The 14,773-nt window shown below is 40.8% G+C and overlaps 1 protein-coding gene across 1 annotated transcript in view; it reads right to left on the reverse strand.

Annotated features, from left to right (window-relative positions):
- Positions 1-14,773, reverse strand: part of LOC119736545 (neurogenic locus notch homolog protein 1-like) — a 36,332-nt gene that overhangs the window by 19,976 nt on the left and 1,583 nt on the right. The window contains exons 4-17 of the mRNA XM_038210559.1: positions 14,479-14,586; positions 14,067-14,216; positions 13,461-13,595; positions 12,108-12,230; positions 11,833-11,967; positions 11,429-11,557; positions 10,120-10,227; positions 8,969-9,118; positions 8,363-8,497; positions 7,678-7,800; positions 7,403-7,537; positions 6,999-7,127; positions 5,691-5,798; positions 4,527-4,676 (exon numbers count right to left, since the gene is read on the reverse strand). Coding sequence (XP_038066487.1) covers positions 4,527-4,676; positions 5,691-5,798; positions 6,999-7,127; positions 7,403-7,537; positions 7,678-7,800; positions 8,363-8,497; positions 8,969-9,118; positions 10,120-10,227; positions 11,429-11,557; positions 11,833-11,967; positions 12,108-12,230; positions 13,461-13,595; positions 14,067-14,216; positions 14,479-14,586 — 1,818 coding nt within the window. The remainder of the gene's footprint in view (positions 1-4,526; positions 4,677-5,690; positions 5,799-6,998; positions 7,128-7,402; positions 7,538-7,677; positions 7,801-8,362; positions 8,498-8,968; positions 9,119-10,119; positions 10,228-11,428; positions 11,558-11,832; positions 11,968-12,107; positions 12,231-13,460; positions 13,596-14,066; positions 14,217-14,478; positions 14,587-14,773) is intronic.

The raw sequence follows: 14,773 nt of genomic DNA on the forward strand, positions 1-14,773 counted from the left end.
TGATACATTATTATAAGACTCCGGGTTGAAAAAGTTCAAAAGATTTGGCAATTATTTATTGCCAGAGTGTGAATAAATTAAGGGAATATGTGCTTCTCCATCTCCATCTCCATTGTTTAAGTCAGCAAAATATGCTGCCGGATACATCAACGCTAACTTGCGCACTGCGTGTGGAAATAGACTACTGGTGGATATTACTGATATGTCCCTTGAATTCAGCTAGTGTTGCGCTGTTCACAGCAGCCGAGGAGAGTGAGTTCCAGTGTTTAACAGTTGACATGAAGAATGAATCTTTGAAGGCCCTAGCTTTGTGACTGACTTGAATGAATTTTGGTTGTTTCCCCTTGAATTTTTGGTTGTTTCCCCTTGCTTGGCTGGTATTAAACACTATGATTTAGACCGGTTGGAGTCTGGATGCTGATAATTACCTGAGCAGAAGGCGAGGGTGATTATCAGCATCCAGACTCCAACCAGTCTTATACATAGTGTTTTTTTAGCACCAGCCAAGCCTATTTTTATTCCCATTCATGAATACATTTTCAGAAAAAAAATAATCAAAATTTTTTCGGTCCAAAAGTCAAACCTAGTCAATTATTATAAATTTCCAACCATTTTGTTCAACAATTTCACTTCTTATTTTCAAAACACCCCTCAAGCTATGCTATGGTATGGCCCTCTCACAAGTCAGTCGTAAACAATGCCTTATATGGAGATTGGCATGCGCGATTGCGCGTACTGCATGATGTAGCGCAGAATGCAGCTATGCCAGTGAAGTGTAAGATTAGGACGATAAAATACCGACTCGCTGGTAGAACTGCACATGCCTACCTGAGGATTCAACTAATACAATGGTAACGACTCCAGATGTCATAGGAGTCCCAATTTCATGTGACACTGGAAAACTGTTGAAGACCAGCTAGCCATGTCTTTATCAACCATATCAAACTGGTCACAAGATGGGCTCTCGACCAATTAGGTATGGGTAAACTGTCTTAATAGGTGTTTATGAATTACGTTTCAGTCATCATTATTCATTTAAAATCAGAAATCGTCATTAAATCAATGAATAACTTCATTTGTTCATTTGTTTTGCCTACCAGTAGAAAAACTATTTGCATTCTTTTATTTGCAACAAGTTGACACGAATAAGTTTCTACTTTCTTATGATGTTTGGTCAGTTCCCATTAAGCAACGAGAAAACATTATTATGAAACAAGTCAGGTGTGTTTACAAACACAAATGCCCCGCAACCGTGACTGTTTCCATGACATAGCACCACTCTAACATCAACTTACATGTACCTTGGTCAAATGGAACGTTCATTGACAGCATTAGTGTCTTCTGTAGGTTTTATATGAATTAATCCCTAATCCCTATGATCTCAGAATAAATACAAGATTTCTATTGTTTTAGCCACTGTGACCTTGACCCTTGACCTTTTGACCCCCAATGCGATAGGCTTCTTAGGATTGCCAAGGACAATCCACAAACCAAATTTGAAATTCATATGTAAAGTATTTCTCAAGTTATCGCGCTGACAAAATTTCTATTGTTTCAGCCACTGTGACCTTGACCCTTGACCTTTTGGCCCCAAATGCAAAAGGCTTCTTAGAATTGCCAAGGACAATCCACAAACCGAATTTGAAGTTCATATGTAAAGTATTTCTCAAGTTATCGCGCTGACAAAATTTCTATTGTTTCAGCCACTGTGACCTTGACCCTTGACCTTTCGGCCCCAAATGCAAAAGGCTTCTTAGGATTACCAAGGACAATCCACAAACCAAATTTGAAGTTCATATGTAAAGTATTTCTCAAGTTATCGCGCTGACAAAATTTCTATTGTTTCAGCCACTGTGACCTTGACCCTTGACCTTTTGGCCCCAAATGCAAAAGGCTTCTTAGAATTGCCAAGGACAATCCACAAACCAAATTTGAAGTTCATATGTAAAGTATTTCTCAAGTTATCGCGCTGACAAAATTTCTATTGTTTCAGCCACTGTGACCTTGACCCTTGACCTTTTGGCCCCAAATGCAAAAGGCTTCTTAGGATTACCAAGGACAATCCACAAACCAAATTTGAAGTTCATATGTAAAGTATTTCTAAAGTTATCGCGCTGACAAGATTTGTCCGGACACACACACCCACACACCCACCCATACTTGTTTCACATGACTAGTGTGGACTTTCCATTGCTTTCGTGTAGTTAAGAAAAACCAGTGAAAAAACTCATTTTTCTCAAACTGTGAAAACTCTTTCAACCCAATTTTTTTTCTATGATTCCCTTTAGTGTTTCTCTTCATTCTGCTACGGATAAACCTAACCCAAAAATGCCTCTAAACCTGTTTTCCAGAAATGGGGAAACACTGTGTGGACGTGGGGCAAGTCCACACAACGTCGGTGCTACCTACATTATGTGGACGTCTTTTGTTCGGAAGTCCACACTGCGTATGTAAGACAAACTCACCCACCCACACACACACTTACACACACACCCACCCACCCACCCACCCACCCACCCACGGAAGGACAAGGCGGAAACAGTATGCCCCTTCGGCTTCGCCGCGGGGCATAATAAAACGTTGTGCTAAATTGACGGTACTCCCACAGAACTCCATCCAGACCAAATTTGATGTTGCAGGTTTGAAAATATAAAACTTAAGGAAACTCGAGGGGACAATTATTGTGTAGGCCTATGTGGTAAAGTTGTTTGCGTTTATACCTGTATCACATCGAACACCGACATATCCTGGTGTGCAATCACACTGGTATGAGTTGGTCGTAGAAACACAAAGCCCTCCATTCAGACATGGGTGAGATGAACAGTAATCTTCAAGAAATTAGAAAACAAAAATAACAGCGTTGCTGTTGAAACCCCTCAGCCAGAGTTTTTCGAAAAGGGCAAACTGACATTCCAAACCCAAATACCATGTCCAACTGAAGTTATCATGCAGAAACCATGGACTCACCACGGTGACCTTGACCTTTGACTTTTTTACCTGAAAACCAATCCCAACTGGCCTTCTCCCAAGGACAAACCCCCTTACAAGTTACAATCCCAAACAACATTTCTAACTAAAGTTATCATCCGGAAACTAAGCTGCCCGGACGGACACTCCGGACAGACGGCCCGGACGTACCTCCCAGATGGACTTCCGGGGTACCTCCATTGTTGTCCCATTGTCCCTATTTCTAAAGATTTCAGTTGCGGGGTACCCTATTTCTAAAGATTTCACTTGCGGGGTACCTCGAACAAAGGACGGGTACCCCACAAGTGGTCCTGGTCAGAACGACGGAACGGACGGACAGACGCCGTTGGCAATGACAATACCCCTCGAGCCTCTCGGCTGAGGGGTAAAAATGTGATTTATTCGAGTGGACGCCAAAATGGTTTCAACTTAGTTGAAAGAAGATTGATGTGGATGGTTGCAAATCTCTGTAAAAAAAACATTCCTATGCAGTGCTGCAGCAATAAAGGTCAGTTTAATTAGGGGTAAAAAGGTCCTGAAAAGGGCACTCGCACATCCGTGCCGAAATCAAGATCAAGGAGTCAACTGAATGGAGCTGTTGAAAGCGAAACAACTGTTGAGTACGAACGTGTTCCTGGCAAAAAAAGTTAAAGAGGCCAAACTACTAGTGATCATGGATTGTGGATGTTTTTTATTTGTTTTGTTGGGTTTTTTTGTGTATGTCTTGGGGTTTTTCTCAGGGTATAAATTTGCTAAGCTACATCTGCACAGCTGTTTACTAACATTTGCCCCAGGTGCAAATCCCGATTCAGTCAACTTTTTACGTTGGACTGGTGTCTACGAAATCTGGACTCCTATAAAGTCTGGTCTCTCTCACTTGATATGGGCTCCTAGCAGGTTCACATGTGACCTGTCACTTCCCAAACTATTTCCTAGTTATGCTTACCTGACACGGGATTAACGCAGCCATGTCCACATCCATTGGAACAACATTTCTGCGGTTCAGGACACGAGGAATCACTAGAACAGGCCTCAACGCAGATTCCTGCACCGGTAGGCGCTGGGCATTGGCCCGGCCTTTCTGTTTACCAAACAAGGAGGCAAGATTGAGATATTTCTTTTTATTTGGTGAATGTCTGTTAATACTTTTAACTTTCAGCTCCTATTCAACAACCACTCATATTGCTGTGGAAAGTTAAAGTTTAACCTCAGTAATTATCTTTCCACTTGGAAGAACTAATTTTCCTTTTCTTAGATTTCCTTTTCTATCCCTTCTATATGTAGGCATCTGAAGACGTCCTTGCTAAGGATAGAATATCAGCCCACTCTAATACTTTGATTTAAAAACCTAGCAGTTAAGGAGATTTCAGCCCACAGTTGTAAAGTGCATAAATTGCCGGCTGGCTACAAAAAAAATTGTTTCAGAGAAGCGAGGTTACCAGCTGAACTAGTCATGTGATTTATATTGCTTTCACTGGTTCCCAGCTTGTTCGTGTTTGTCTTCTAGTTGAACAATGCCTTCATCTACAAGAACTCCAAGGAAATCATGAGTAACTAACCTGGGGTTGGGCTGGGCGTTGTTGATGTATGACCGTACACCTCACAGTGTGTACCGGTATAGACTGACCTACAGGAGCACACATATCTGCCTACACCGTTGCTGCATACACCGCCATTAAGGCATGGATTAGATGCACATTCATTTATTCCTAATAGAATCAAAGAAAAAAAGATTCATTTACTCAAATTCTTCTTTCATGCAACCTGATACATTATTATAACACTCCGGGTTGAAAAAGTTCAAAAGATTTGGCAATTATTTATTGCCAGAGTGTGAATAAATTAAGGGAATATGTGCTTGGCCGGTATTAAACACTATGTTTTAGACTGGTTGGAGTCTGGATGCTGATAATTACCTGAGTGGAAGGCGAGGGTGATAAGTCAAACCTAGTCAATAATTATAAATTTCCAACCATTTTGTTAAACAATTTCACTTCTTATTTTCAAAACACCCATCAAGCTATGCTATGGTATTGCCCTCTCACAAGTCAGTCGTAAACAATGCCTTATATGGAGATTGGCGTGCGCGATGCGCGTACTGCATGATGTAGCGCAGAATGCAGCTATGCCAGTGAAGTGTAAAATTAGGACGATAAAATACCGACTCGCTGGTAGTACTGCACATGCCTACCTGAGGATTCAACTAATACAATGGTAACGACTCCAGATGTCATAGGAGTCCCAATTTCATGTGACACTGGAAAACTGTTTAAGACCAGCTAGCCATGTCTTTATCAACCATATCAAACTGGCCACAAGATGCGCTCTCAACCAATTAGGTATGGGTAAACTGTCTTAATAGGTGTTTATGAATTACGTTTCAGTCATCATTATTCATTTAAAATCAGAAATCGTCATTAAATCAATGAATATCTTCATTTGCTCATTTATTTTGCCTACTAGTAGAAAAACTATTTGCATTGATTTATTTGCAAAAAGTTGATAGAAATAAGTTTCTACTTTCTTATGATGTTTGGTCAGTTCCCATTTAGCAACGAGAAAACGTTATTATGAAATAAAACATTGTGCTAAAATTGACGGTACTCCCACAGAACTCCATCCAAATCAAATTTGATGTTGCAAGTTTGAAAATATAAAACTTAAGGGAACTTGAGGGACAATTATTGTGTAGGCCTATGTGGTAAAGTTGTTTGCGTTTATACCTATATCACATCGAACACCGACATATCCTGGTGTGCAATCACACTGGTATGAGTTGGTCGTAGAAACACAAAGCCCTCCATTCAGACATGGGTGAGATGAACAGTAATCTTCAAGAAATTAGAAAACAAAAATGTGATTCATTCGAGTGGACGCCAAAATGGTTTGAACTTAGTTGAAAGAAGATTGATGTGGATGGTTGCAAATCTCTGTACCAAACATTCCTATGCAGTGCTGCAGCAATTCGGACGTTTTCACAATGCAGTGCGCCACCAAGAGTTTGCCACAGAGAGTTCATTTCTTCCGGTGCATTGTGGGAAATGGTCGACAAATTCGCAGCGCGGGACATTTGAAATTGTTAGTTTTTTCCAGTCAGTAGTTTCGTAAGCATGATTCGAGTATCCATTTGCCCTTTTCTTTTCTCTTTGTGGAGTTTTTTTGTAAGGCGGCTGAACGCAATGCCCCGATCTATAACAAATTAGCTCAAGTTGTCTACTGACACTCGTTCAAATGGGCCATGTTTTGTCGACCGTAAACTTGAATAATGGACTTTCCACGGCAAACTCTTGGTGGCGCACTGCATTGTGAAACGCCCGAATTAAGGTCAGTTTTATTAGGGGGTAAAAAGGTCCTGAAAAGGGCACTCGCACATCCGGGCCGAAATCAAATGTAGACAGTGCCTTTTCTCTGGTCACTTGGACGTCCCTAAAATCAAAACCGAGGGGTGGGGGGAGGGAGGGGCCCTGGTACCATCTTCCTATGAGGGCGTTTTTTAAACCACACGATCATGGACACTATCAGACAATAGGTGGCGCTTTTCAGGCCAGCACAACTGCCAATGGTCGCGTGAAATTTCAAAAAGGGTACTTGTAAATGGCCGCTGATAAGACAAGGGGATTTGTTTAAAAAAAGGGCACTCTTCATAAACGTTATTGGGGGGGGGGGGGTAAAAGCAGGTCACAAAAGGGCACTTGTATACAAATGGGCAGTCGGTACAAAATATTGGGGAGGGGGTATATACCCCCTTCCCCTACCCCCCCCCCCCCCACCCCAACCCCCCAACTCCTGGGTAGCTATGCCACTGCTGTGCCATATATTTTTGTTGTTTTCCCCATCATTCTTTACAGTGAAAATCCCTGGTAGTTGAACTTGTAAAGACCAAGAGGGTTTCCCTCACAGATAAGCTCCAGACATCTACCAGGATGGAGTCAACAGGGTCAGCCTACAGAACTTTATCATGCAGCAATCAATTAAATCAATACGAAATTCTCATGAGAAGGATATTTCAATGACACTTTATCAGCACTTACCAGTGCCGGTTCCCGTTTGACAGTTGAACCCGGTGAACCCGGAAGTACAATGGCAGGTATAGCTACCGTTGAATGAAGTACAGATGCCGCCGTTTTGACACGGAGCAGATTGACACACGTCAACAGAAACTGCAAGAGAAGGTCATTATTTTCACGATTTAGCACAAAAATGTTGGAATTATTTTTGTCCTGTACAAAATCACATCTCAGTTATCATCATTCAGTCTAAATCAAAATTTGTGACTAACTCTCTGTGAATAACTTCATTTGCTCTTTATTTTGTCTACCGTTCGAAGGTTTTCATTCTTTCTTGTGCAACAAGTTGATGAAAATCAGCTGATACTTTCTTTGCGAGGAATGTGTTCAGTTATAGGTGTATTGCTCCTAGCTGTGGTGGTGCTTACCTGGCACAGGAGTGGTGCAGGCATGGCCACATCCATTAGAACAACATTTCTGTCGATCAGGACACGAGGAATCACTAGAACACGCCTCAACGCAGATTCCTGCACCGGTAGGTGGTGGGCATTGGCCTGGCCTCTCTGTTTACAAAACAAGGAGGCAAGATTGAGACATGAATCTTTATTTTGTGTATGTCTGTTTACTTTAACTGTCAACTCCTATTCAACCACCAGTTTGTAAATTTGCTTTCTTTCAAAAGTTGGATATAAACTGCACTGACCTGAACTTGTTTCGCAGTTTGATCCGTAGAATCCATCGGCGCAAATACATGTGTAAGACCCCGGCGATGTATAGCTTTGATAACAGTTACCGCCATTAAGACAAGGGTTCGGATTGCAGATATCTGAAGAACAAGAAAAGTGTATTGAAGTGATCAATTTCAGTAAAAAATAGCGTCGTTAATGAAATCACAATGGGACAAATAGTTCTGTAACATCCTGGTAATCTTATAGCTCAGAAGAAAGACTTATTTGTCTTTTATAAAAAGGTGGAATTATTACACTAGTAACACAAGATCGAGAAATGGAGCAGTCCAATGCAAACATTTGTTGAGTAAGAAAACATGTTTCTAGCAACAAAAAAGTCTTAACTACAACGTGCTGTAAATGGAATTTGACCGATTTTCCTTTTTTGGGGTGGGAGTGTTTTATATTGGTTTTGAGGTTTTTTGTTTGTGTCTTCATGGGTTTTTTGCTTAACTTATAAACTTGCTAAGCTTATATCTGCCCAGCATCTCTCTAACATTTGGACCAGGTGCGAATCTCGATTAGGTCAACTAATGTTACGTTCGATCGGTGTCTATGAAATTAAAACTCCTATGATGTATGGTGTCTTTTTACTGGACATGGACTCTAACCTTCACATGTGGACGGACACTTTCCAAACCATTTCCTAGTTATGCTTACCTGACACGGGATTAAGGCAGGCATGTCCACATCCATTAGAACAACATTTCTGTGGTTCAGGACACGAGGAATCACTAGAACACGCCTCAACACAGATTCCTGCACCGGTAGGCGGTGGGCATTGGCCCGGCCTTTCTGTTTACCAAACAAGGAAGCAAGATTGAGATATTTATTTTTATTTGGTTAATGTCTGTTAATACTTTTAACTTTCAGCTCCAATTCAACCACTACTCATATTGCTGTGGAAAGTTAAAGACCCTCAGTAATTATCTTTCTACTTGGAAGAATTAATTTCCTTTTTCTTAGATTTCCTTTTCTATCCCTTCTATATGTAGGCATCTGAAGACGTCCTTGCTAAGGAAAGAATATCAGCCCACTCTAATACTTTGATTTAAAAACCAAGCAGTTAAGGAGATTTCAGCCCACAGTTGTAAAGTGCATAAATTGCCGGCTACAAAAGAAATTGTTTCAGAGAAGCGAGGTTACAAGCTGAACTAGTCATGTGATTTATATTGCTTTCACTGGTTCCCAGCTTGTTTGTGTTCGTCTTCTAGTTAAACAATGCCTTCATCTACAAGAACTCCAAGGAAATCATGAGTAACTAACCTGGGGTTGGGCTGGGCGTTGTTGATGTATGACCGTACACCTCACAGTGTGTACCGGTATAGACTGACCTACAGGAGCACACATATCTGCCTACACCGTCGCTGCATACACCGCCATTAAGGCATGGATTAGATGCACATTCATTTATTCCTAATAGAATCAAAGAAAAAAGATTCATTTACTCAAATTCTTCTCTGTGCAACCTGATACATTATTATAACACTCCGGGTTGAAAAAGTTCAAAAGATTGGGCAATTATTTATTGCCAGAGTGTGAATAAATTAAGGGAATATGTGCTTGGCCGGTATTAAACACTATGTTTTAGACTGGTTGGAGTCTGGATGCTGATAATTACCTGAGTGGAAGGCGAGGGTGATAAGTCAAAACTAGTCAATAATTATAAATTTCCAACCATTTTGTTCAACAATTTCACTTCTTATTTTCAAAACACCCCTCAAGCTATGCTATGGTATGGCCCTCTCACAAGTCAGTCGTAAACAATGCCTTATATGGAGACTGGCGTGCGCGATGCGCGTACTGCATGATGTAGCGCAGAATGCAGTACGATAAATTAGGACGATAAAATACCGACTCGCTGGTAGTACTGCACATGCCTACCTGAGGATTCAACTAATACAATGGTAACGACTCCAGATGTCATAGGAGTCCCAATTTCATGTGACACTGGAAAACTGTTTAAGACCAGCTAGCCATGTCTTTATCAACCATATCAAACTGGCCACAAGATGCGCTCTCGACCAATTAGGTATGGGTAAACTGTCTTAATAGGTGTTTATGAATTACGTTTCAGTCATCATTATTCATTTAAAATCAGAAATCGTCATTAAATCAATGAATATCTTCATTTGCTCATTTATTTTGCCTACTAGTAGAAAAACTATTTGCATTGATTTATTTGCAAAAAGTTGATAGAAATAAGTTTCTACTTTCTTATGATGTTTGGTCAGTTCCCATTTAGCAACGAGAAAACGTTATTATGAAATAAAACATTGTGCTAAAATTGACGGTACTCCCACAGAACTCCATCCGAATCAAATTTGATGTTGCAAGTTTGAAAATATAAAACTTAAGGGAACTTGAGGGGACAATTATTGTGTAGGCCTATGTGGTAAAGTTGTTTGCGTTTATACCTGTATCACATCGAACACCGACATATCCTGGTGTGCAATCACACTGGTATGAGTTGGCCGAAGACACACAACGCCCTCCATTCAGACATGGGTGAGATGAACAGTAATCTTCAAGAAATTAGAAAACAAAAATGTGATTCATTCGAGTGGACGCCAAAATGGTTTGAACTTAGTTGAAAGAAGATTGATGTGGATGGTTGCAAATCTCTGTACCAAACATTCCTATGCAGTGCTGCAGCAATTCGGACGTTTCACAATGCAGTGCGCCACCAAGAGTTTGCCACAGAGAGTTCATTTCTTCCGGTGCATTGTGGGAAATGGTCGACAAATTCGCAGCGCGGGACATTTGAAATTGTTAGTTTTTTCCAGTCAGTAGTTTCGTAAGCATGATTCGAGTATCCATTTGCCCTTTTCTTTTCTCTTTGTGGAGTTTTTTTGTAAGGCGGCTGAACGCAATGCCCCGATCTATAACAAATTAGCTCAAGTTGTCTACTGACACTCGTTCAAATGGGCCATGTTTTGTCGACCGTAAACTTGAATAATGGACTTTCCACGGCAAACTCTTGGTGGCGCACTGCATTGTGAAACGCCCGAATTAAGGTCAGTTTTATTAGGGGGTAAAAAGGTCCTGAAAAGGGCACTCGCACATCCGGGCCGAAATCAAATGTAGACAGTGCCTTTTCTCTGGTCACTTGGACGTCCCTAAAATCAAAACCGAGGGGTGGGGGGAGGGAGGGGCCCTGGTACCATCTTCCTATGAGGGCGTTTTTTAAACCACACGATCATGGACACTATCAGACAATAGGTGGCGCTTTTCAGGCCAGCACAACTGCCAATGGTCGCGTGAAATTTCAAAAAGGGTACTTGTAAATGGCCGCTGATAAGACAAGGGGATTTGTTTAAAAAAAGGGCACTCTTCATAAACGTTATTGGGGGGGGGGGGGTAAAAGCAGGTCACAAAAGGGCACTTGTATACAAATGGGCAGTCGGTACAAAATATTGGGGAGGGGGTATATACCCCCTTCCCCTACCCCCCCCCCCCCCCCCCCCCCCCAACCCCCCAACTCCTGGGTAGCTATGCCACTGCTGTGCCATATATTTTTGTTGTTTTCCCCATCATTCTTTACAGTGAAAATCCCTGGTAGTTGAACTTGTAACGACCAAGAGGGTTTCCCTCACAGATAAGCTCCAGACATCTACCAGGATGGAGTCAACAGGGTCAGCCTACAGAACTTTATCATGCAGCAATCAATTAAATCAATACGAAATTCTCATGAGGATATTTCAATGACACTTTATCAGCACTTACCAGTGCCGGTTCCCGTTTGACAGTTGAACCCGGTGAACCCGGAAGTACAATGGCAGGTATAGCTACCGTTGAATGAAGTACAGATGCCGCCGTTTTGACACGGAGCAGATTGACACACGTCAACAGAAACTGCAAGAGAAGGTCATTATTTTCACGATTTAGCACAAAAATGTTGGAATTATTTTTGTCCTGTACAAAATCACGTCTCAGTTATCATCATTCAGTCTAAATCAAAATTTGTGACTAACTCTCTGTGAATAACTTCATTTGCTCTTTATTTTGTCTACCGTTCGAAGGTTTTCATTCTTTCTTGTGCAACAAGTTGATGAAAATCAGCTGATACTTTCTTTGCGAGGAATGTGTTCAGTTATAGGTGTATTGCTCCTAGCTGTGGTGGTGCTTACCTGGCACAGGAGTGGTGCAGGCATGGCCACATCCATTAGAACAACATTTCTGTCGATCAGGACACGAGGAATCACTAGAACACGCCTCAACGCAGATTCCAAAAACGGTAGGTGGTGGGCATTGGCCTGGCCTCTCTGTTTACAAAACAAGGAGGCAAGATTGAGACATGAATCTTTATTTTGTGTATGTCTGTTTACTTTAACTGTCAACTCCTATTCAACCACCAGTTTGTAAATTTGCTTTCTTTCAAAAGTTGGATATAAACTGCACTGACCTGAACTTGTCTCGCAGTTTGATCCGTAGAATCCATCGGCGCAAATACATGTGTAAGACCCCGGCGATGTATAGCTTTGATAACAGTTACCGCCATTAAGACAAGGGTTCGGATTGCAGACATCTGAAGAACAAGAAAAGTGTATTGAAGTGATCGATTTCAGTAAAAAATAGCGTCGTTAATGAAATCACAATGGGACAAATAGTTCTGTAACATCCTGGTAATCTTATAGTTCAGAGGAAAGACATATTTGTCTTTTTCAAAAAGGTGGAATAATTACACTAGTAACACAAGATCGAGGAATGGAGCAGTCCAATGCAAACATTTGTTGAGTAAGAAAACATGTTTCTAGCAAAATAAAGTTAAAGTCTAAACTACAGCGTGTGTCAATAAAAACGCAGGATTCAAAGCGATTTTTTTTCTGAGAAAATTATGCTACTGGTGTGCCTAATTTGATAAGGATTTGATTGTCCATAATTTCATCTTTGACAAGATTTTTGTTTGGTGGAATTTGGACTTTTGGTTCAAAAGTTATGACAAGTTTTGTGAAGCCCTTCTGAAGCGGGTTGGTCTGATTCAATGACCTTAACACAACGACCAGTTATGTACAATGCAGGTATGCATTGAAGACAATTAAACCAGAACAAAACTTTCTTTGAAACAACTGATGATAAGTATCACTTAAATTTAATAACTGGACTATCATTGTTTCAAAGCATCATGAATGTCGTCTCTGACATATCAATGCCTAATCCTGCCACACATGTCCTTCTTTGTGATCCACAAATACTTTCACCTGTACTGAATTCAAACCTTTCATTAGGTACGTGTGATTTCACAAATCAGACCAGCTTGGAATTTATAACCCTTCTTCAATGTACTCTATCTCTGGACAGGATTGTCCAAATGAGATGGGATAAAAAGCATAGTGAAGAGAAGGAAAGGTACTTTGAAAAGAGGGTTAACATTATGATGAATAGGGGTGGTTTATATTCTTAATATTTTTGTTTCTAATCCTGCGTTTTTATTGACACACGCTGTACAACGTGCTGTAAATGGAATTTGACCGATTTTCCCTTTTTTGGGTGGGTGTGTTTTATATTGGTTTTGAGGTTTTTTGTTTGTGTCTTCATGGGTTTTTCTCTCAGCTTACAAACTTGCTAAGCTTATATCTGCCCAGCATCTCTCTAACATTTGGCCCAGGTGCAAATCCCAATTAGGTCAACTTCTTACGTTCGATTGGTGTCTATGAAATTTAGACTCCTATGAAGTCTGGTGTCTTTTCACATGATATGGACTCTAACTCTCACATGTGAACAGACACCTTCCAAACTATTTCCTAGTTATGCTTACCTGACACGGGATTAACGCAGGCATGTCCACATCCATTAGAACAACATTTCTGTTGATTAGGACACGAGGAATCACTAGAACAGGCCTCAACGCAGATTCCTGCACCGGTAGGCGCTGGGCACTGGCCCGGCCTTTCTGTTTACAAAACAAGGAGGCAAGATTGAGACGTGAATCTTTATTATGTGTATGTCTGTTTACTTTAACTGTCAACTCCAATTCAACCACCACTCATATTGCTGTGGAAAGTTAAAGTGTAACCTCAGTAATTATCTTTCTACTTGGAAGAACTAACTTACTTTTTCTTAGATTTCCTTTTCTATCCCTTCTATATGTATGCATCTGAAGACGTCCTTGCTAAGGATAGAATATCAGCCCACTCTAATACTTTGATTTAAAAACCAAGCAGTTAAGGAGATTTCAGCCCACAGTTGTAAAGTGCATAAATTGCCGGCTACAAAAGAAATTGTTTCAGAGAAGCGAGGTTACCAGCTGAACTAGTCATGTGATTTATATTGCTTTCACTGGTTCCCAGCTTGTTCGTGTTCGTCTTCTAGTTGAACAATGCCTTCATCTACAAGAAGTCCAAGGAAATCATGAGTAACTAACCTGGGGTTGGGCTGGGCGTTGTTGATGTATGACCGTACACCTCACAGTGTGTACCGGTATAGACTGACCTACAGGAGCACACATATCTGCCTACACCGTTGCTGCATACACCGCCATTAAGGCATGGATTAGATGCACATTCATTTATTTCTAATAGAATCAAAGAAAAAAAGATTCATTTACTCAAATTCTTCTTTCGTGCAACCTGATACATAATTATAACACTCCGGGTTGAAAAAGTTCAAAAGATTTGGCAATTATTTATTGCCAGAGTGTGAATAAATTAAGGGAATATGTGCTTGGCCGGTATTAAACACTATGTTTTAGACTGGTTTGAAAATATAAAACTTAAGGGAACTTGAGGGGACAATTATTGTGTAGGCCTATGTGGTAAAGTTGTTTGCGTTTATACCTATATCACATCGAACACCGACATATCCTGGTGTGCAATCACACTGGTATGAGTTGGCCGAAGACACACAACGCCCTCCATTCAGACATGGGTGAGATGAACAGTAATCTTCAAGAAATTAGAAAACAAAAATGTGATTCATTTGAGTGGACGCCAAAATGGTTTGAACTTAGTTGAAAGAAGATTGATGTGGATGGTTGCAAATCTCTGTACCAAACATTCCTATGCAGTGCTGCAGCAATTCAGGTGTTTCACAATGCAGTGCGCCACCAAGAGTTTGCCACGGAGAGTTCAT

Source organism: Patiria miniata, unplaced genomic scaffold (assembly GCF_015706575.1).
Source record: "Patiria miniata isolate m_02_andy unplaced genomic scaffold, ASM1570657v1 HiC_scaffold_3, whole genome shotgun sequence".
In the NCBI taxonomy this organism is placed as follows: domain Eukaryota; kingdom Metazoa; phylum Echinodermata; class Asteroidea; order Valvatida; family Asterinidae; genus Patiria; species Patiria miniata.